Source organism: Salvelinus fontinalis, chromosome 21 (genome assembly GCF_029448725.1).
Source record: "Salvelinus fontinalis isolate EN_2023a chromosome 21, ASM2944872v1, whole genome shotgun sequence".
Classification (NCBI taxonomy): Eukaryota; Metazoa; Chordata; class Actinopteri; order Salmoniformes; family Salmonidae; genus Salvelinus; species Salvelinus fontinalis.
In genome coordinates this window covers 46,362,508-46,386,909 of record NC_074685.1, presented here as the reverse complement: position 1 = coordinate 46,386,909, position 24,402 = coordinate 46,362,508, and the positions used below count along the sequence as shown (strand labels likewise).

Here is a 24,402-nt window from a genome sequence, read left to right as displayed (position 1 = left end):
TGATGGAAACCTAGTTGGTGATGGAAACCTAGATGGTGATGGAAACCTAGATAGTGATGGAAACCTAGATAGTGATGGAAACCTAGTTGGTGATGGAAACCTAGATAGTGATGGAAACCTAGATAGTGATGGAAACCTAGATAGTGATGGAAACCTAGTTGGTGATGGAAACCTAGTTGGTGATGGAAACCTAGTTGGTGATGGAAACCTAGATAGTGATGGAAACCTAGTTGGTGATGGAAACCTAGATAGTGATGGAAACCTAGTTGGTGATGGAAACCTAGTTGGTGATGGAAACCTAGATGGTGATGGAAACCTAGATGGTGATGGAAACCTAGTTGGTGATGGAAACCTAGTTGGTGATGGAAACCTAGTTGGTGATGGAAACGTTAATAGTTCAGCTAACCACAGCTAGCGCTCATCAGCTATCCTTTAGCTCGGAAAACTATTGCCAGTTTTGTACAACGCGACTCAGACCAGAGCATACCAGACCTATTTTTCTCTCCATATCCCCGGATTTTTACCTCAAGCTCTGGACATTTACACCTGGATCTTGCAGCTAACTAGCTGCTATCCGAGTGACTATCGGCTAACACCAATTCCGGAGCAAACACCAATTATCCCAGAGCTAGCCAGCTGAAGAGTGCCATCAGCCACTCCTGGGCTACAATCACCTATCCGGACCCGTTTTACTGCCGATGCGGAGCCCCACCGGGCCTTCACGACTGGGATACCGACGTTATCTGCCCGAGGGAGTATTTCAACCGGCCCCTCCATCGCGACGTAACCTGAACGTCCATATACTAACTGCGGCCCGCTAATCGTTAGCTGTCTTGAGCATATCGGCTGCTATCTGAACAGGTCTATCGAACAATCTTCTTAGGCCACTATAACTATTTTGACAACTGGATTGGTCCCCTCTACCACACGGAACCCCACTAATCTACCGACGGAATTGCACGGCGTGGCTAAAAACAGACCTCCATCTTCTGCTAGCTTGCTACCCATGACTAGCTGTCTGAATCACGAAGCTAGCACCAGTTAGCAAACACAATTCTACAACTCTCAACCTCTCTTTCGCCACCGCCATCCGGCTTGGATTCTCTGTCGACACGACCACGTCTGGTCTGCAGACAAATACCCCATCCGCTGTGCCCTCAACCGGCCTCCGTCTGAGCAGACCCCTTCCGTCTGAGCAGACCACCCCCCCCGGGCTACTAACTTTAAACGCCGCGGGCTAGCTTAGTGGAGGCCTCACTACTTCATCTACGGCTGGCCCCTGGACACTATGATCACTTGGCTACATAGCTTATGCCTGCCTGACTGTCCATTAATTCACGGTACTCCATTCTGTTTATTTGTGTTTTATCTGTCGGCTCTGTGCCTTAACTCAGGATCTGTGTGTAGTTAATCCGACCCTCTCTGCCCAGTCGTCGCCATTTTTACCTTCTGTTGCTGTGTTAGCCGACTAGCTGCTGTTATCTGACCTGCTGTTTTAGCTAGCTCTCCCAATCATGACCTGCAATCACTTTATGCCTTATTGTATGTCTCTCTCAAATATCAATATGCCTTGCATACTGTTGTTCAGGCTAGTTATCATTGTTTTGGTTTGCAATGGACCCCGTAGTTCCACTCTCTTTAGCCGCACCCTCATCCTACTGCTCCTCTGTTCCTCGGGTGATGTGGAGGTAAACCCAGGCCCTGCATGTCCCCAGTCACCCTCATTTGTTGACTTCTGTGATCGAAAAAGCCTTGGCCTCATGCATGTCAACATCAGAAGCCTCCTGCCTAAGTTTGCCTTACTCACCGCTTTAGCACACTCTGCCAACCCTGATGTCCTTGCCGTGTCTGAATCCTGGCTTAGGAAGGCCACCAAAAACTCTGAGATTTCCATACCCAACTATAACACTTTCCGTCAAGATAGAACTGCCAAAGGGGGAGGAGTTGCAATCTACTGCAGAGATAGCCTGCAAAGTTCTGTCATACTTTCCAAGTCTATGCCCAAACAGTTTGAACTTCTAATTTTAAAAATTAATCTCTCCAGAAATAAGTCTCTCACTGTTGCCGCCTGCTACCGACCCCCCTCAGCTCCCAGCTGTGCCCTGGACACCATCTGTGAATTGATCGCTCCCCACCTAGCTTCAGAGTTTGTTCTGTTAGGTGACCTAAACTGGGATATGCTTAACACCCCGGCAGTCCTACAATCTAAGCTTGATGCCCTCAATCTCACACAAATCATCAAGGAACCCACCAGGTACAACCCCAAATCCGTAAACATGGGCACCCTAATAGACATTATCCTGACCAACTTGCCCTCCAAATACACCTCTGCTGTCTTCAATCAAGATCTCAGCGATCACTGCCTCATTGCCTGTATCCGCCACGGGTCCACGGTCAAACGACCACCCCTCATCACTGTCAAACGCTCCCTGAAACACTTCTGCGAGCAGGCCTTTCTAATCGACCTGGCCCGGGTACCCTGGAAGGATATTGACCTCATCCCGTCAGTTGAGGATGCCTGGTCATTCTTTAAAAGTTACTTCCTCACCATATTAGACAAGCATGCTCCGTTCAAAAAATGCAGAACCAAGAACAGATATAGCCCTTGGTTCACTCCAGACCTGACTGCCCTCGACCAGCACAAAAACATCCTGTGGCGAACTGCGATAGCATCGAAGAGCCCCCGTGATATGCAACTGTTCAGGGAAGTCAGGAACCAATACACGCAGTCAGTCAGGAAAGCAAAGGCCAGCTTTTTCAAGCAGAAATTTGCATCCTGTAGCTCTAACTCCAAAAAGTTCTGGGATACTGTAAAGTCCATGGAAAACAAGAGCACCTCCTCCCAGCTGCCCACTGCACTGAGGCTAGATAACACGGTCACCACTGATAAGTCCGCGATAATCGAAAACTTCAACAAACATTTCTCAATGGCTGGCCATGCCTTCCACCTGGCGACTCCAACCTTGGCCAGCAGCCCCGCCCGGCCCGCTGCTACTCGCCCAAGCGTCCCCAGCTTCTCCTTTACCCATATCCAGATAGCAGATGTTCTGAAAGAGCTGGAAAACCTGGACCCATACAAATCAGCTGGGCTTGACAATCTGGACCCCCTATTTCTGAAACTGTCCGCCGCCATTGTCGCACCCCCTATTACCAGCCTGTTCAACCTCTCCTTCGTATCATCTGAGATCCCCAAGGATTGGAAAGCTGCCGCTGTCATTCCCCTCTTCAAAGGGGGAGACACCCTGGACCCAAACTGTTACAGACCTATATCCATCCTGCCCTGCCTAGCTAAGGTCTTCGAAAGCCAAGTCAACAAACAGATCACTGACCATCTCGAATCCCACCGTACCTTCTCCGCTGTGCAATCCGGTTTCCGAGCCGGTCACGGGTGCACCTCAGCCACGCTCAAGGTACTAAACGATATCATAACCGCCATCGATAAAAGACATTACTGTGCAGCCGTCTTCATCGACCTGGCCAAGGCTTTCGACTCTGTCAATCACCATATTCTTATCGGCAGACTCAATAGCCTCGGTTTTTCTAATGACTGCCTTGCCTGGTTCACCAACTACTTTGCAGACAGAGTTCAGTGTGTCAAACTGGAGGGCATGTTGTCCGGTCCTCTGGCAGTCTCTATGGGGGTACCACAGGGTTAAATTCTCGGGCCGACTCTTTTCTCTGTATACATCAATGATGTTGCTCTTGCTGCGGGCGATTCCCTGATCCACCTCTACGCAGACGACACCATTCTGTATACTTCCGGCCCTTCCTTGGACACTGTGCTATCTAACCTCCAAATGAGCTTCAATGCCATACAACACTCCTTCCGTGGCCTCCAACTGCTCTTAAATGCTAGTAAAACCAAATGCATGCTTTTCAACCGTTCGCTGCCTGCACCTGACTAGCATCACCACCCTGGACGGTTCCGACCTAGAATATGTGGACATCTATAAGTACCTAGGTGTCTGGCTAGACTGCAAACTCTCCTTCCAGACTCATATCAAACATCTCCAATCCAAAATCAAATCTAGAGTCGGCTTTCTATTCCGGAACAAAGCCTCCTTCACTCATGTCGCCAAACTTACCCTAGTAAAACTGACTATCCTACCGATCCTCGACTTCGGCGATGTCATCTACAAAATAGCTTCCAATACTCTACTTAGCAAACTGGATGCAGTTTATCACAGTGCCATCCGTTTTGTTACTAAAGCACCTTATACGACCCACCACTGCGACCTGTATGCCCTAGTCGGCTGGCCCTCGCTACATGTTCGTCGTCAGACCCACTGGCTCCAGGTCATCTACAAGGCTATGCTAGGTAAAGTGCCGCCTTATCTCAGTTCACTGGTCACGATGGCTACACCCACCCGTAGCACGCGTTCCAGCAGGTGTATCTCACTGATCATCCCTAAAGCCAAAACCTCATTTGGACGCCTTTCCTTCCAGTTCTCTGCTGCCTGCGACTGGAACGAATTGCAAAAATCTCTGAAGTTGGAGACTTTTATCTCCCTCAACAACTTTAAAAATCTGCTATCCGAGCAGCTAACCGATCGCTGCAGCTGTACATAGTCCATCTGTAAACTACCCACCCAATTTACCTACCTCACCCCCATACTGCTTTTATTTATTTACTTTTCTGCTCTTTTGCACACCAGTATCTCTTCTTGCACATGATCATCTGATGATTTATCACTCCAGTGTTAATCTGCTAAATTGCAATTATTCGATTTATTGCCTACCTCATGCCTTTTGCACACATTGTATATAGATTCTCTTTTTCCTACCATGTTATTGACTTGTTTATTGTTTACTCCATGTGTAACTCTGTGTTGTTGTCTGTTCACACTGCTATGCTTTATCTTGGCCAGGTCGCAGTTGCAAATGAGAACTTGTTCTCAACTAGCCTACCTGGTTAAATAAAGGTGAAATAAAAAATAAAAAATAAAAAACCTAGTTGGTGATGGAAACCTAGATAGTGATGGAAACCTAGATGGTGATGGAAACCTAGATGGTGATGGAAACCTAGATGGTGATGGAAACCTAGATAGTGATGGAAACCTAGTTGGTGATGGAAACCTAGTTGGTGATGGAAACCTAGTTGGTGATGGAAACCTAGATAGTGATGGAAACCTAGATAGTGATGGAAACCTAGTTGGTGATGGAAACCTAGATAGTGATGGAAACCTAGATAGTGATGGAAACCTAGATAGTGATGGAAACCTAGTTGGTGATGGAAACCTAGATAGTGATGGAAACCTAGTTGGTGATGGAAACCTAGATAGTGATGGAAACCTAGTTGGTGATGGAAACCTAGTTGGTGATGGAAACCTAGTTGGTGATGGAAACCTAGATAGTGATGGAAACCTAGTTGGTGATGGAAACCTAGATAGTGATGGAAACCTAGATAGTGATGGAAACCTAGTTGGTGATGGAAACCTAGTTGGTGATGGAAACCTAGTTGGTGATGGAAACCTAGCTACTGATATGGAGAAATGAAAAAACAACCCCCTCATTAAGGAAGCTTGATAAGGCGGAGGACAACCCTATTTGATCCAGTAGTTTTGGCATATCGTGTTTGATACCACGGCTTTTCTCTACTGCAGCATTTGTTTGTCTGAGTCTGACATGTTTGTACTTATACTCAAGGATCCCAACTAAGACGCAGGGATACGAATTGCTCGCTTCGCATCTTAAAACAAATCTACCGTCAAACAGTATTTCCAAGGGCACTCTAGATAAAGCTTCCTCACTTTCCTCCTGTCTTGAGTTTATCTAACAGAGAGAAAAGTGAGTGCCACGGCACAACGCATCAGCCAACAAACTCAGTAAAAAAAACAGCTGGGGAGCAGAGGAGGTGGTTCATGCGCTGTCGTGGCTTTCGTTTTGGTAGCCATGACAACCAGGTTTACCTATTTGTCATGGTGGAAATAAGCAAACGGAAGGGAGAGTGATTACCCACATGGCTCTGGAAGGGGGAGTAATTACCCACACGGCTCTGGAAGGGGGAGTGATTACCCACACGGCTCTGGAAGGGGGAGTGATTACCCACACGGCTCTGGAAGGGGGAGTGATTACCCACACGGCTCTGGAAGGGGGAGTGATTACCCACACGGCTCTGGAAGGGGGAGTGATTACCCACATGGCTCTGGAAGGGGGAGTGATTACCCACACGGCTCTGGAAGGGAGAGTGATTACCCACATGGCTCTGGAAGGGGGAGTGATTACCCACACGGCTCTGGAAGGGGGAGTGATTACCCACACGGCTCTGGAAGGGGGAGTGATTACCCACACGGCTCTGGAAGGGGGAGTGATTAACCACACGGCTACGGAAGCGGGAGTGATTACCCACATGGCTATATAGAACTACATTATTATTATTTGGCAGGTCAGGAGTTCCCATCAACTGGTACAGAAATGTAAAATCTGTGTAGCATACTGTGAAGTCATGACTGTATAGCATACTGTGATGTCATGACTGTGTAGCATACTGTAATGCCATGACTAACATACTGTGTAGCATACTGTGATGTCATGCCTGTGTAGCATTCTGTGTAGCATAATGTGATGTCATGACTGTGTAACATACTGTGTAGCATACTGTGATATTATGACTGTGTAGCATACTGTGTAACATGCTGTGATGTCATGACTGTGTAGAATCCTGTGATGTCATGACTGTAACATACTGTGTAGCATCCTGCGATGTCATGACTGTGTAACATATTGTGTAGCAATAACGTGATGTCATAACTGTGTAGCATGACATCATCCCAGAACAGCTATGACAGATCTTTGCTTCTGTCATTTTTCCAAAAAGGATTCCAGATAAAAATACAGCCCACTTTTTGAAAACGATTCCCATAACTTGATCCCCCCCTAATATCAACAAGGAACAAAGTAGATTAGGGTGACAGATTTATGGACTTCCCAGAGCCGAATAGATTAGTCTGTTTGCACACAGTCTGTTCAAACAGTACAACTTTCCCCCACATACGGAACAGAGCAGAGCTCAGCAATTATACCCTACTGTAGCTATAGTCAAATTTCTATACCGTTTATGTAAAAATACTTAGAATATTGCATATAGCACCTCTTTGTATTGGCAAGGTCATATCCGAGCCACTGGCATCGGCTCTGTATTCAGTAATATATTCCAGTTAGTAAGTGACTCTTGCCTGGGCTGTTGTTTCAATGGCTAGTGATGTTAGCATCACATAGAGAGGTGTGAGGGGTAGTTGTTGGGAAAAACAGCTTGCACAACAACTAGGCTTCCATTTTCTTTGTTTCTTTTTCCTGTCAGTTTCCCCTTAGAAATGTGTGCTAAAACAACATATTAAGACAACCAGACTACATTTTAAGTATCTACGAGTCTTAGAAAAACTCTATATAAATCCAAAGTACATTACTTCCGTTAGGGCCTCTAGGAGCTCTAATGGCATTCCAGCATATCCAAGACGACTTAGATATCCTGGCTACGTTTCTAACCCAAGTATTCTCTCATCAGGAATGCTGAATGTACTAGTACACTGTATCAACTCATGTTTCAGAGCTGGCTTGGCTAATAGCTGCTCTGCTCTCTCTCTCACGCGCTCTTCAACCGGGACTCGTAGCGTGACCTTGTGACCTTGTGTACAGCATGATGTCATTATGGGCCCGCTCTTGGGCAGGAAACGATGCGTTCTGCTGGAGAGGAAGAAAGAAAGGAGCCATGTTGTCGCTAATGGAGACTGGAATCTCCCAGGACGGTGCCGAAGCAATCTGGCATCTTAAATACCAGACAAGCTGGCGATTGGCCACAACACAGCGCTCGTTCAGTCACAACTCATTTAATAAGAGTATCAAAGCAAGGCAAGCCGGTTGCCGGTCCCCCCCCCCCCCCCGCCAAGGAACTGGTAAATCCGACACATGAGCCCCTTAATGATAATGGGACTGTCTGCCAGTCGACCGATGCCAATTTACAACACGTTGCTCTGTGGTTTGATTGTCTGCTCTGCTCGTTTGGTCCCATGATAGATCATTAGCTCTGATGACGCTCGACAGCTGAACAAAGTGCCAGATCTGACAATTTCAATAACAACATCATAACACATTATCAATACAGCCAAACAAAATATAGCTTTATCAATAGTTATAATCCTGACATTTTAGCCTGGCGTGATTATTGGAGATCACTTAACAAAACACTGTCACTTCCGATCCTCACACTTGTCTATATGACTACTGGCGTACTTTGCCCTGACTGAAGCCTAATTTTTATCTAACTGTTCAAAGATTCTCCTCTATTGTTTTAAAATTAGCACATTTTAATTCATGGTCTGAAGAAAAAAAACTGTTCAGAACCCCTGAATGTTAAACAGAATATCTGCTGGGCTCACGGTGCCCCGAGGGAGTCCCTGTAGTAGTCCTTGCTTTGGTAGATGAAGGACAAGCACCTCTGTGTGACTCCACAACATTACACTTTCTTGCTTGCTTTGCTTGTCTGGATATGCTGATTCGTGAATATGCAATGTGTTCTGTATCCTGTTGTAGCCCCCCCATTGTGAAATGAAATCTCAGCAGGGAATGCCAGGATAAAAGTCCAGCATCATGAGACGTTCTCCGCCTCCGATCAACACATGCGCATAGGAATGCTTCCCAAATGGCACCCTATTCCCTGTTTACTGCACTATATAGGGAATAGGGTGCCATTTTGGGATGCAATCATCAAATAGCAGCCCAGGTGTGAGATCAAAGCAAATCGCTTGGGCGCCCTCCCATCTTCTCATCTCCCCTCCCCTCCCCTCTCCTCCCCTCTCCACTTCTCATCTCATCTCCCCTCCCCTCCCCTCTTCACTTCTCCCCTCCCATCTTCTCATCTCCCCCCTCCCCTCCCCTCATCTCATCTCCCCTCTTCTCACCCCTCCTCCTCTAATCTCATCTCCCCTCTTCTCTTCTCCCCTCCCATCTTCTCATCTCCCCTCCCCTCTCCTCTCCTCCTCTCCACTTCTCATCTCATCTCCCCTCCCCTCTTCACTTCTCCCCTCTTCTCATCTCCCCTCCCATCATCTCCCCTCTTCTCACCCCCCCTCTTCTAATCTCATCTCCCCTCTTCTCCCCTCCCATCTTCTCATCTCCCCTCCCCTCCCCTCTTCTCACCCCCCATCTTCTCATCTCCCCTCCCATCTTCTCCCCTCCCATCTTCTCCCCTCCCATCTTCTCCCCTCCTCATCTCTCCGCCCATCTTATCTCCCCTTTTCTCATCTCCCCTCCCCTCTTCTCACCCCTCCCTCCCCTCTTCTTATCTCATCTCCCTTCCCCTCTTCTCGTCTCCTCCTCATCTCCCCGCCCATCTTCTCATCTCCCTTCCCCTCTTCTCGTCTCCTCCTCATCTCCCCGCCCATCTTCTCATCTCCCTTCCCCTCTTCTCGTCTCCTCCTCTCGTCTCCTCCTCATCTCCCCGCCCATCTTCTCATCTCCCTTCCCCTCTTCTCGTCTCCCTCCTCATCTCCCCTGCCATTTTCTTATCTCCCCTGCCTCCCTCACTCCATTTTCTCATCTCCCATCCCTCCCATCTCCCCTCCCCCATCCCTCCATCTTCTCATCTCCGCTCCCCTCACCATCTCCCCTCTCCTCACCATCTCCGCTCCCCTCCTCATCTCCGCTCCCCTCCTCATCTCCGCTCCCCTCCTCATCTCCGCTCCCCTCCTCATCTCCGCTCCCCTCCTCATCTTCCCCTTCATCCACCTACTCTACAGACAGGTTATGACATGTATTGGCTTCTTTACTCCAGCCGTTCCTAACCTTTCTCTCTCAGAAAGGTTAACAACGACATGTGTGAACGCGCAAACCAAACACCGTGATCAAAATGGCCACCTCAAACACAACCTAGATTTATGCAAATCTGCTGTGTTTAAATATTCCCCTGTGTTGTTGCCTTAGGAGCCGGGAGAGAGGAGATAGAACAATGGATTCAAAGGGAGTGAGCGAGCCACCGCTTCTAATAGCCTTGAACAAGGTGTGAGATGAGCTTAGCATTTCCATGGCAACGAGGAGCTTGGATGAGCCAATCCCCTGTCGTCGTCGGGTACAGTGCGCTCATAGCTACCTTCAACATACTCACACCTACTGGCACACAAAGACACAGTGGTTAGGGAGAGAACAAGAGAACTCTGACTCATCTCCTAGATCTACAGTAGGGCAGAGAGCTAATGCTTTTGGAATGATAATGCCCTGGAACCAGACTTATTATACAGCATGGTCTCTGAGAGCTTAACAATTTTTTGCTTTCCCCGACTGATTCTTTTACACAGCCACCCCCCTCACATTGTCACACGGGTTTCTTCGCAGTAACAATTCCTCATGTCATTGCATTGGTATCCTTTCCCTCATCACTCTACCACAGACGGATTAGGACTTCCAGAGACATATTAGGACCGAATTAAGTCTTTCTTTCATTACAAACAGAAATTGAAAGGATCACTGCCACTACCTCACTTTAAAACCAAGGTGCACGAAATGATGAGCAAACCAAGGTAGAGAGGAGATTCATTAACACTTGGAGGATAAATGTAATAAAAAGTCTTCTTTATTGCAAAAAAGTAGAACCAAGGCGTTTTGGCTTTTGGCCTTCGTCCGGGTTTTTACAGAAATAAGAAGGAATGAGGCTTTGAAACATTTCAAAATGGTCTCAGGGAACAATCACAAAGAATATGCAAATAAAAACATGTGATTGGTTAAAACAGTTGTTGAAAGTTGCACTGACCAATGGAATATGAAAACACAAAAATAACATGAAATTATATAATATTGGTGTTGGTTCTACTTTTTGCAGTACAAACAGAGAGAGAATACAGCATAAATAGTTGTTGTGCTGTAGAAAACAGTGTTATTGCTGTAGAAAACGGCGGTATTGCTGTAGAAAACGGCGGTATTGCTGTAGAAAACGGCGGTATTGCTGTAGAAAACAGCGGTATTGCTGTAGAAAACGGCAGTATTGCTGTAGAAACGGCAGTATTGCTGTAGAAAACGACAGTGTTGCTGTAGAAAACGACAGTGTTGCTGTAGAAAACAGCGGTATTGCTGTAGAAAACAGCGGTATTGCTGTAGAAAACAGCGGTATTGCTGTAGAAAACAGCGGTATTGCTGTAGAAAACAGCGGTATTGCTGTAGAAAACAGCGGTATTGCTGTAGAAAACAGCGGTATTGCTGTAGAAAACAGCGGTATTGCTGTAGAAAACAGCGGTATTGCTGTAGAAAACAGCGGTATTGCTGTAGAAAACAGCGGTATTGCTGTAGAAAACAGCGGTATTGCTGTAGAAAACAGCGGTATTGCTGTAGAAAACTATGGTATTGCTGTAGAAAACAGCGGTATTGCTGTAGAAAACAGCGGTATTGCTGTAGAAAACAGCGGTATTGCTGTAGAAAACAGCGGTATTGCTGTAGAAAACAGCGGTATTGCTGTAGAAAACAGCGGTATTGCTGTAGAAAACGGCAGTGTTGCTGTAGAAAACGGCGGTGTTGCTGTAGAAAACGGCGGTGTTGCTGTAGAAAACGGCGGTGTTGCTGTAGAAAACAGCGGTATTGCTGTAGAAAACGGCGGTGTTGCTGTAGAAAACAGCGGTATTGCTGTAGAAAACGGCGGTGTTGCTGTAGAAAACGGCGGTGTTGCTGTAGAAAACAGCGGTGTTGCTGTAGAAAACGGCGGTGTTGCTGTAGAAAACAGCGGTGTTGCTGTAGAAAACGGCGGTGTTGCTGTAGAAAACGGCGGTGTTGCTGTAGAAAACGGCGGTGTTGCTGTAGAAAACGGCGGTGTTGCTGTAGAAAACGGCGGTGTTGCTGTAGAAAACGACGGTGTTGCTGTAGAAAACGGAGGTGTTGCTGTAGAAAACGGCGGTGTTGCTGTAGAAAACGGCGGTGTTGCTGTAGAAAACGGCGGTGTTGCTGTAGAAAACGGCGGTGTTGCTGTAGAAAACGGCGGTGTTGCTGTAGAAAACGGCGGTGTTGCTGTAGAAAACGGCGGTGTTGCTGTAGAAAACGGCGGTGTTGCTGTAGAAAACGGCGGTGTTGCTGTAGAAAACGGCGGTGTTGCTGTAGAAAACGGCGGTGTTGCTGTAGAAAACGGCGGCGTTGCTGTAGAAAACGGCGGTATTGCTGTAGAAAACGGCGGTGTTGCTGTAGAAAACAGCGGTATTGCTGTAGAAAACTATGGTATTGCTGTAGTGTATTGCTGTAGAAAACTATGGTATTGCTGTAGAAAACTATGGTATTGCTGTAGAAAACTATGGTATTGCTGTAGAAAACTATGGTATTGCTGTAGAAAACTATGGTATTGCTGTAGAAACCGTCCTAGAAGAAAGTGCTTTGCTGTGTTATGTGTCAGCTCTAAGAGAGGTCATCTAGAGAACACTGGCCCAAATGGAACTCTATTCCCTTTATAGTGCACTACTTTACACTACAGCCCTGGTCAAAAGTAGTGCACTATAATGAGAATAGGGTGCCATTTGGGATGGATGCAGTCTCATTATGCTGTAAATGATTTCTTATTCTCCATGCTAACTCACCCTGATCCAGAACTTCCTCCTCCTCGCGTTTGGGTTGCAGCAGCGCCATGTCATCTTGATGCTCTTTGAGGGAAGAAGCACAGTTAAGTCTCCTCTCAAAATGCAACCAGAGCCACAATGGAGAGATCTTTCATAAGTACAACCTGGTTTCTGCTAAATCTGTTCAATGGTCGTTTCGAGTCATAATATTTTACCCAAACAAGTGGCAGGGCTGCATTTTTGGCTGAAAAACAAATCCCAGACTGTAGCTTTAAAGACTCATTGAAAGGACTGAGTCTGACCCAAACAAACTAAGATATCTCAGTTTATATACACTTCTATTGGAATTTATATCTCAGTTTATATACAATACTGCTGGGATTTATATCTCAGTTTATATACAATACTGCTGGGATTTATATCTCAATTCATATACAATAGTATTGGGATTTATATCTCAGTTCATATACAATACTGTTGGGATTTATATCTCAGTTTATATACAATACTGTTGGGATTTATATCTCAGTTTATATACAATACTGTTGGGATTTATATCTCAGTTTATATACAATACTATTGGATTTATATATCAGTTTATATACAATACTATTGGATTTATATCTCAGTTCATATACAATACTATTGGATTTATATCTCAGTTTATATACAATACTATTGGATTTATATCTCAGTTTATATACAATACTATTGGATTTATATCTCAGTTTATATACAATACTATTGGATTTATATCTCAGTTTATATACAATACTATTGGATTTATATCTCAGTTTATATACAATACTATTGGGGTTTACTGATAAAATAGCCAACGTTTCCACCAGTAAAATCAACATTTAACCTGTTGAGGAGCCATATTCCTGTACTTGACGAGATATAAGGTTTGACTACCTGGGGTAGCTGGGGCTCCAGCAGAGTGCATCATGTGGTGCATCATCATCTCTGGAGGAACCGTGATGGGCACGTTGGCCTCGGGTGGAATGTTCTGGAACAGCTCCTTGGAGCCGTCCTCCATGCACTCCTGGAAGGGTGCTGCGTGTCTGCTCTCCATGTAGTACATCATGTAGAAGTTGCACATCTCGTCATTAGAGGTACCTCTGTGGAAGAAGGGCGTGTCAACGAGACAAAATGGCGGCGGAGGTCAAGAGCCATTATTTCCCCCCAGTACATAAAATAGTACATATCATACAGTGGGAATGTTTGTTGTGATGTTGTGCCTCGTCAACAATCACCAAGGCTCAGAGGTTCACATGACTGAGGTTGACTGAAGTCAACGTGGAGGGGGGGGGGGGGGAACACACACTGAAAACAAAACACACCTGCTTGATTCAATCCCCCATAAGGCCACAAACCACTCTGCATGGACGCTCTCCAGCCTGGCAGTAATTTCTTTTAATATCTCATTTTAATTAGTGAGCTAAAACAATCAGCTTTACAAGGTGCCTCTCTTCTTTAGTTTTTTTCCCTCTTGGAAGCCATTTTAATCATGTCTCTGTCCGAGGAGGGGGAGGGTGGCGCACGGGGGCGAGAGGCTTCCTGAGAGATACGTCAATGCACACTCCGCCACTGCTGCCGTCGCACACTCCCGCCCTCTCTCCCTCGCCATGGCAACAGTAATGACGCAGCAGACACGCAAACCGCACACAGACAGTCAACACACACACTCACACATAAGAGGGATCACTCAAACAGGAAATCATGAAAAATGCAGGTTCCCAGGAGACATGTGGGAACAGGCAGTCTCTCTGTGCTTGACGCTTCTTCCCTCCTCAGAGCACACATGCTCCCCCAGCCCCTGACAAACGTACATGGTACATCAGGCAGCCAGCGACCAGGGAGCGGAGACGGAAGAGAAGATATAGGAGTAGAGGAGAGGGGATAGATAGATAAAGGATAGAGCACTGGCTCAGTGGGAAGCAGGCAGAAAGTCCCTGCTGCCTGTCACACAGTCCAGTGATGTATAGCTCAGAAACCAACACCATGCAAACACGATGGTGGCAGATTCAAGGAGACGGCTCTGAGGCGGGCAAACAAGGCCACTCAGGCAGCTCGCTCCCATGCAGCCTATACAGTACCGTGATACTCCTCTAACAACAAACCATTCAGTCTACAGGGGGGATAAGAAAAATGGGTGTTGTTAAATTACTTAGGAGCTACAGCGTCTGAGTGGGAGGTACTTTAATTACAGGTAAGAGAAACATTGTTGATAAAAACAAAGCTGTTAAATCAAGAGGAGCGGAAGGGAACTCACCCGATATATGTTTTGGTGGTCCTTCCTTCCCCGGTGAAGACACATCGAGCAGCAAGTGTGTCTCCGTACTTCACGTTGATTCCCTTGGTGGCAGGATAGAATGCCTATGGTGTATAAATATGGGTTAGACAACAAATCAACAGGACGCTGCGAAACTAATTTCTTTAACAGTGTTGTGATTACCAGGTGCTTGCCTAAAAGCACTGGAGTCACTGTGACATGAAGAGAAATGACAGAAAAGCTCTGGTTATATGTGACTGATCGGCTCGATCTTATGTAGCAACATCTGAAATTGTTTCTTTTACATTGGATAAAAGTAGAGACTCAAGAGCTAGAAAATTGTATATCATACCCTGCAGTTGAGCAACAACGGGAAAGTAATTCTACTTTGAAAGTTAATAAACTTGTAACCCCACTTTTAAGAAAATGGTTTTGGTATACCTACTGGAGAGCTCCTCTTTGTCTACACCCATTCAGCAAAAGTTCACACCCTCCCACAGCCTTAGCTCCACCCATCTCTTTAAGGATTCACATGTGAGGCCATGTGCTAAACAGAGTGAGTAGTGTAGTAAACAACCAAAGATTTCAAGACTACGTCTGTTGACATGTCTGTAGACAGTTGTCTCACTGACATGATGAACATTTTATTGTCATCCGACATCAAAATTGTCGTTGTTGTTAGGAAAAAGTCTTAAATACAAAAATGACAGGCTGCATGAAATCTGCAGCCTGGTGGTCCAAAATAGCATAACTGGTGTATCTTAACACCAATAAGCCCATCCTTTTAAAATTGATTTTGTATATGTCAATCTAGCAAACCAGGCAACTAAAATAATTTCTTCTAAACCATGTTTTGGTTTGTTTCTAGCTTGTTAGTAAGTTAATGTTAAGTTAGCTGGCTAGTCAGTTCAAGTGCTTCTACACCTGCATTGCTTGCTGTTTGGGGTTTTCGGCTGGGTTTCTGTACAGCACTTTGAGATATCAGCTGATGTACGAAGGGCTATATAATTACATTTGATTTGATTTGATTTGAAATAATGACCACATCATATTACTGAGAAACGTCTTCAGCTAATTTGCATTCATTATTATAGGAAAATAAACTCACAACAAGAGAATTCTTTACAAGTTAATGGCGAGCTAATTACAGAAAATAGCTTACGTTTGTGAGTGTGATGAAATAAAGGCAGGGCATTCTACCTGAGAATTTAAGAACTTGGACACGGTCTCTTGGTCAAACGTTATATCCTATAAGTTGTATACAGTTGAAGTCGGGAGGTTTACATACACCTTTTTACATACACATACACCAAATACTTTTAAACTCAAGTTTTTCACAATTCCTGACATTTAATCCCAGTAATAATTACCTGTCTTAGGTCAGTTAAGGATCCACACTTTATTTTAAGAATGTGAAATGTCAGAATAATAGTAGAGGGAATTATTTATTTCAGCTATTATTTCTTTCATCACATTCCCAGTGGATCAGAAGTTTAAATACACTCAGTAAGTATTCGGTAGCATTGCCTTTAAATTGTTTAACTTGGGTCAATGGTTTCTTGGAAGCATTCCACAAGCTTCCCACAATAAGTTGGATGAATTTTGGTCCATGCCTCCTGACAAAGCTGGTGTAACTGAGTCAGGTTTGCAGGCCTCCTTGCTTGCACATGCCTTTTCAGTTCTGCCCACAAATTTTCTATTTGTTGGAGGTCAGGGCTTTGTGATGGCCACTCCAATACCTTGACTTTGTTGTCCTTAAGCCATTTTGCCACAACTTTGGAAGTATGCTTGAGGTCATTGTCCATTTGGAAGACCCATTTGCGACCAAGCTTTAACTTCCTGACTCATGTCTTGAGATGTTGCTTCAATATAACCACATTATTTTCCTACCTCATGATGCCATCTATTTTGTGAAGTGCACCAGTCCCTCCTGCAGCAAAGCACCATCACAACATGATGCTGCTACCCCTGTGCTTCACGGTTGGGATGGTGTTCTTCGGCTTGCAAGCCTCCCCCTTTTCCCTCAAAACATAACGATGGTCATTATGACCAAACAGTTCTATTTCTGTTTCATCATACCAGAGGACATTTCTCCAAAAAGTACAATCTTTGTCCCCATGTGCAGTTGCAAACCGTAGTCTGGCTTTTTTATGGCGGTTTTGGAGCAGTGGCTTCTTCCTTGCGGAGTGGTCTTTCAGGTTATGTCGAATGGATATAGATGGATATAGATACTTTTGTACCTGTTTCCTCCAGCATCTTCACAAGGTCCTTTGCTGTTGTTCTGGGATTGATTTTCACTTTCGCACCAAAGTACGTTCATCTCTAAGAGACAGAAGGCGTCTCCTTCCTGAGCGGTATGATGGCTGCGTGGTCCCATGGTGTGTATACTCGCGTACTATTGTTTGTACAGATGAACGTGGTACCTTCAAGCATTTGGAAATTGTTCCCAAGGATGAACCAGACCTGTGGAGATCTAGATTTTTTTTTCTGAGGTCTTGGCTGATTTCTTTTGATTTTCCCATGGTGTCAAGCAAAGAGGCACTGAGTTTGAAGGTAGGCCTTGAAATACATCCACAGCTACACCTCCAATTGACTCAAATTATGTCAATTAGCCTATCAGAAGCTTCTAAAGCCATGACATAATTGTGTTGTGACAAGGTAGGGAGAGTATACAGAAGATGGTCATTTACCAAATAGGGCTAAGTCCATATTATGACAAGAATAGCTCAAATAAGCAAAGAAATGAGAATGTCCATCATGACTTTAAGACATGAATACAGACAATTTAAGTCACAAATAGTGCGGTCTCAAAAACCATCAAGCTCTATGATGAAACTGCCTCTCATAAGGACCGCCACAGGAAAGGAAGACCCAGAGTTTCCTCTGGTGCCTCTCATTAGAGTACCAGTACCTCAAATTGTAGACCAAATAAATGCTTCACAGAGTTCAAGATAGACACATCTCGACATCAACTGTTCAGAGGAGACTGTGAATCCGGCCTTCATGGTCAAACTGCTGCAATGAAACCACTACTAAAGGACACAAATAATAAGAAGAGAGTTGCTTGGGCCAAGAAACATGAGCAATGGACATTAGATCGGTGGAAATCTGTCCTTTGGTCTGATGAGTCCAAATTTGAGATTTTTGGTTCCAACCGCTGTGTCTTTCTGAGACGCAGAGTAGATGAACGGATGATCTCCGAATGTGTGGCTCCCACCGTGAAGCATGGAGGAGGAGGTGTGATGGTGCTTTGCTGGTGACACTGTCAGTGATATATTTCGAATTCAAGGCGCAATAAACCAGCATGTCTACCACAGCATTCTGCTGCGACACGCCATCCCATCTGGTTTGTGCTTAGTGGGACAAAAATGTGTTTTTCAACAGGACAAGGACCCAACACACCCCCAGGCTGTGTAAGGGCTATTTTACCAAGAAGGAGAGTGATGGAGAGCTGCATCAGATGACCTGGCCTCCACAATCACCCGACCTCAACCCAATTGAGATGGTTTGGGATGAGTTGGACCGCAGCGTGAAGGAAAAGCAGCCAACAAGCACTCAGCATATGTGGAAACTCCTTCAAGAGTGTTGGAAAAGCATTCCTCATGAAGCTGGTTGACAGAATGCCAAGAGTGTGCAAAGCTGTCAATCAAGGCAAAGGGTGACTACTTTGAAGAATCTAAAATATAAACTATATTTTGATTTGTTTAACACTTTTTTGGTTACTACATATTTGTTATTTAATAGTTGATGTCTTGACTATTATTCTACAATGTAGAAAATAGTTTACAAAATTAAGAAAAAACGTTGAATGACCGTTGAACATTTGACTGGTACTGTACAAACCACCCTACTAAAATAGTTACATAAAAGCATAATATGAGGTACTTCTCCAGTTACAGAGATACAACATGAACCAATGGAGCCAGAACAATAAGAGATATACTGATACATCTCCAACGCTATAAATACTTTGGGGTTAAGCAATGTGCTGCATGCATCCTGTTTGGAAAATAACAGTGGGAGTGCCGCTTGAAACACAGTCTATTCAAGGATTTAAACAATATCAAATTGAAGCCGGAGGTTAGAAGCCAACTTAACACGAACAACAAAACCCACCATTATTCAGAACGAATATATCCACAGCTTCAGAGATATGGGAGTCATTAAGAGTGACTATTACACGACAACGATGTTCAGCCATGGTTATCTAAATGTGCTCTTTGCTTATCTCAACCCCCCCCCTGCTTTCCACTGGAGGAACACACTAGAATAGTAGTTCCCACATTGCTCCCTAATAACCTACTGACAGCTTGGTGTGTGACATGTAAACTGCACTCCATTACTCTCCCAAATATCTTACAATCCATACACAACAAGGTTACAGGTCTCCAGTTGCGTTACCATTATTGGCCAAGCTGCAATGTCAAAATAGGCTCATAAAAAAGGTATGAAAACAAAACTGTGCTTTTTCAAAATCTTAATTTAAGGTCAGGGTTAGGATAATGTTAGCAGAGGGGTTGAGCTTAGAGTTATGTTTAAAATCTAATTTTAAGAAGAGAACTTTTAGAACTAGGCGGAGCTTCCGACTTTTCAATTTGACCAGATAGTAGCAACCCTCCAGTTGGCTCAAAACTGGACAGCTCTACAGAGTGAATGAGGAGAGGAACCGCGGCCAATCCGACACGCACTTGGCCATGCTTTTGTCGGTTTCTTCGTGTCCTTCCTTAAGTGGCATTTTGAAAGTCTCGACCCTCTGTGACAGCTTCGTGTCAGGAGCTGTGAGATATGACAGTGAGATAAAAGCACTTGGACTAAAGGGCACTGGGAGCATGTGGGGGGGCGGAGAACATGGTCATTAGGATGCATAAGCCTGACATGGAGGATAAGACTGGAGCAGGGACACTGTCATTGTTAAAGTCGGGAGGCCAGCTCCGGGGCATAGATGTGGAAAATAGCTATTTTTAGGTTAAGTTCCAAATGGCACCCTATTTCCTATGAAGTGCACTACTTAGTGCACTTAAATAATACATATTTTGTACTTTTTTTTCTCTTCACATTTTCAAACTGTCCATTTATATTTTCCAACGGGGCTATACATTTGGGTGAGGTTTTTTTCCCTCGCCTGAGTAGCCTCGTTTCACTGTCAAAAATAAAATTAAACCATCTTGTGTTCAGCGAAATAACAACACAATGTTAAATACAGGTAGCCTAGTCAAATAATTAACATCCAATCACATTAACCGTTACTCTCTCGCAGGAATTCTACTAACGGTCCGTATGTAGCCAAACGTAGCTGCTGCTCATGTTGGTAGCTGCTGCTCATGACTCCCTTTGCAACCACGTACCTACGTTACAGTGGATTCTCGGCGGTCACTAGCATGAAAACTAAATACAGGCACAGACTGTGTGTGGAAAATGATTTAACACTGAGACGCTCTCCAATTCAACCGAACATTGCAGAGTTATGTGCATCCTTTCAAGCACAGCCTTCTCATTAACCTGTGATGAGTTATTCACAATTTTCAATGAACAAATAAAGTTTATATGTAAGATGTCTAAATAAAGAGCAACATTATTGATTATTATTATATTATTATTTGTGTCCTGGACCTATAAGAGCTCTTTGTCACTTCCCATGAGCCGGGTTGTGTCACGCCCTGACCTTAGAGAGCCTTTTTATGTCTCTATTTGGTTTGGTCAAGGTGTGATTTGGGGTGGGTATTCTATGTTCTTTAGTTCTATTATTTGTATTTCTATGATTTGACCGGGTAGGGTTCTCAATCAGGGACAGCTGTCTATCGTTGTCTCTGATTGAAAACCATACTTAGGTAGCCCTTTTTCCCACCTGTCTTTGTGGGAGGTTGACTTTTGTTAGTGGCACTTAGCCCTGTAAGCTTCACGGTTGTTTTTCTTCGTTTGTTGTTTTGTTGGCGTTTTTTTCTAAAATAAAAGGAATATGTACACTCACCACGCTGCACCTTGGTCCACTTCCAGCAACGGCCGTGACAGGTTGTGACAAAAACTCACACTCATTCTTATGTTTAATAAATGTATTGTATAGTCTGTGTGTGGCAGGCTTACAATGATGGCAAAAAAACAACATTTGAGAGTGCACTGACCCTGGTGCTAGAGGAGGTACGCAGCTGGAGGTTGAATGTTTGAAGGGGTACGGGACTAGAAGTTTAGGAACCACTGGACTAGATGATAGGTCATCAATAACAGGGTACGGTAGATTGGACTAGATGGATATAAATAGACGGGGGAATGTAAATTGTGTCATACTCAGTGAGGGTCAAACTAATGAAGGGTAAAATAGGGTATTGAGATTGTAGTTAGTATGGGCATAGACTCAAAATACACAATTATCAAAAAAATCAGTGCAGAACAGAAAGCCTGTCAAAATACAGGTCACTGAGAAGAAAAAAATGGTGTATTCTCAAACATGTACCTACACATTTTTTTTTTTTAAACATAATTCCTTTTGAAGCTTTATTGACTTAAGCAGCAACTGTACGGGTCAATTCTGGTGAGTAGAGACAATTTCCCTTCAATGATCATCATTGATGATTGATGATACAGTAGATGATTGTGTACTGTACCTAACTTTGGTGCTACATTTGTTCAATCTGCAAAGCAAGCTAATTTTGTTTCGTTTTTTTTCTGTGAGCTCAATGCATACAGTGATCCAGTCTGAACTGTACAATGTAGTAGGTAGTTGAGGTTTCCGACAGGCCAATATTCTACATAGTTTAGCGCACAAAACCTGTTAATTAACTACAATGACCATAATTCATCGTGCATCTACTTGTCCTGTCTGTGTTTCTTTTACGACTGCTACGGGAGAGAGAACGCAGAATCGTGAGGTTATATGGAGAGCAGCTGTTGCTTCGTGAGGTATCTCTACCTGAAAATGCATTATCTAAATGATTGATAGTTGGTATTCAGCAGTCTTAAAAGTATATCTTATCTACTTTGAAGAACTACTAAAATAGTAATGTTGTCAGACAGCATAGACAGCAGCTCTATAGAGATGAGATGATGACTTGGAATGAAATAATAAAGTCATCAAATAAAACGAATGTAATATACACAACAACTGAAATATTTAATTAAAGTAATGTGAATAAATGTTGGTTAATAAGTGATAAGCAGTAATGGACAGTCACTACCATCATAAGACTTTTACTAATTGTTTTATTCTGTGTTGTTACAGAACTCAACCCACATAATGCATTGTGCATTTCATGTTAAAAATAAATGATCAAAACCAAAATCCAAAACAGAAACTGACCTCAAAAAGCATTAAATCGCTCAGCACTTCTAATCTCTAACAGAACCTCAGCTAGCCTAGCCTGGGTACCAGTCTTTGTGCCATCATGCCACTCCCTGCAACTCTGTGTCATGCCAAAGACTGGTACCCAGCGCCAGCACAACCTGTAGCCCAAGTCCAGAGGGAGAGTCCTAACAAACCAGATGGAATCAACCATCCATAAAGTCATTATCGTGTGGCTACACAAACATCCATAAAGTCATTATCAGTTTGGCTACACAAACATCCATAAAGTCATTATCAGTATGGCTACACAAACATCCATAAAGTCATTATCAGTGTGGCTACACAAACATCCATAAAGTCATTATCGTGTGGCTACACAAACATCCATAAAGTCATTATCAGTGCGGCTGCACAACCATCCATAAGTCATTATCACTGTGGCTACACACTACACAACCAACATTGCAGGCAGCATCCCAAGACCTTCAAAGCGATGCGCTAAACTAATCGGAGGGAGATATCGATACATTGCGCTAACGCCTAAGCCCCCCAAATCCAGGGGGATTCCTTAGCATTGTCGAGTGGGCTGGAGCGTCTTTGGCTCATGAAGTGTTGGAGTGACAGCGCGGGCAGCACAGGACAAAAGCCCTCTTTGTGTTTCTAATCTGTCTAATGTTCTGACGCGCTAAAGGCAGCGCTGAGCTGTCCCAGCCCCCTGCGAGGCAGTCTGGAACAGTCTGAGCACACACACACACCCGTGCACGCACACATACACGCACACACAAACACAGAGAGGAAGGGAAGGATGAAGGGAGGGAGGGAGGGAGGGAGGGAGGGAGGGAGGGAGGGAGGGAGGGAGGGAGGGAGGGAGGGAGGGAGGACAGAGGGAGGACAGAGGGAGAGAGGACGGGAAGGAGGGAGAGAAGACAGAGGGAGAGAGGACGGGAAGGAGGGAGAGAGGACAGAGGCAGAGAGGAAGGACAGAGACAGAGAGGAAGGGAAGGAGGCAGAGAGGAAGGGAAGGAGGCAGAGAGGAAGGGAAGTGACTGCACACAATAGCCCACTGTTAATTAGCACAGACTGAAGCTATGAGTAGAGAAGACCGAATGAGCAGCCTGCTAATCAAGAACTAGAGTTAGTTAAGCCTACACTTTTTTAAGTACAGGGTGAATTTCAATTCAAGTCAGGATAGCCCACACACACCCACCCATACCCACAACAACCAGCATCACCAGTTTTGTCAGTTTTCCAAGTGACTTTCTTGCTTACCCGTAGCTAACAAGTCACCACCAGCCTTCTAGTTAGCTACCCTTTGCCTGCTTAAGAAACACAAGCTGCTTTAACGAAATTAAAAACAATAGCAGCATCGAGTTTAATAGTAAAACAACAGTCTAGCTATGTTTTTCTCTCTGTCCCCGAATTAAAAAATATCTTGGTCGACCAAGAGTCGTCTGTTCTTTCAATCAATTGGTCGAAAATATTAAAACATGTATTTTTCCATATATAAATACACCCCGTTTGAATAAAATGAACTATATGTAGGCTACTGAGCTTGTCTGATGCTTTAAGCACTGTGATTAAAAAACAAAAGCCACACAAATTACTAAAGAGTGAGCCAGAGATCAATATAGCCTAACCAGAAGAAGAAAAATATTGTATATCTAAATGAAAATGATACAAATCTAAAAGTAACTTCTATTGCCAATATGTTAAAATTGCCGACATAAATCGAACAAATAAAAACATTGCAGCATGCGGGTAGAAAATTGACTGCAATTTTATGCATTTTTCCATGGCTAATGCGGTGTTCTTTTGCCCAAACATTATAACAAATTCAATACTGCTAAATTCATTGTTTTGATTATTTTCAATTCTCCCTGACTGTCTAGATTTTATTTTGGAGTTTGTTTATTCTCGAAGAGTATAACATAAAAAATAATAGACCTACATTAACTTTTCTACATATCTGGTTTAAGTTTAGATAAGCTTTTTTTAGATAAGCGTTTATCCAGCTTTTTTTTTTAATACACTGTTTGGAGCACAATGACAGAAAAATCCCTGCAATAATATCTGATGCACTTGTTCACTACTCCCCACAAGTCTTAAGACATTGGATTGGTGAAGGCATGGGCTAGTGGGAGTTTCCACCATATTTCTCATACTAGTCATTTCCTTTGAAATCAGTGAAGGGACATGAACAAGTGCACACTTTTGGAGGGAGCAGAGATAACTGCGACATGGCCAGACACCTACCTGTGGTAACTGAGGAGTCTGTCGTCCAATCAGAGTCCACTTCCCGTCTCGAATCCTGTAACCACTGACAACTTGTCCTG

At 44.2% G+C, this 24,402-nt stretch overlaps 1 protein-coding gene across 4 annotated transcripts in view; it reads right to left on the bottom strand.

The window, feature by feature from the left end:
- The window catches only part of pam (peptidylglycine alpha-amidating monooxygenase), a 130,518-nt gene that overhangs the window by 51,921 nt on the left and 54,195 nt on the right, over positions 1 to 24,402 (bottom strand). For all 4 annotated transcript variants that reach the window (XM_055875512.1, XM_055875511.1, XM_055875514.1 and 1 more), the window contains 4 exons: positions 24,323 to 24,399; positions 14,794 to 14,897; positions 13,434 to 13,639; positions 12,540 to 12,602 (listed from right to left, as the gene is read on the bottom strand). In XM_055875512.1, the coding sequence (XP_055731487.1) occupies positions 12,540 to 12,602; positions 13,434 to 13,639; positions 14,794 to 14,897; positions 24,323 to 24,399 (450 nt within the window). The remainder of the gene's footprint in view (positions 1 to 12,539; positions 12,603 to 13,433; positions 13,640 to 14,793; positions 14,898 to 24,322; positions 24,400 to 24,402) is intronic.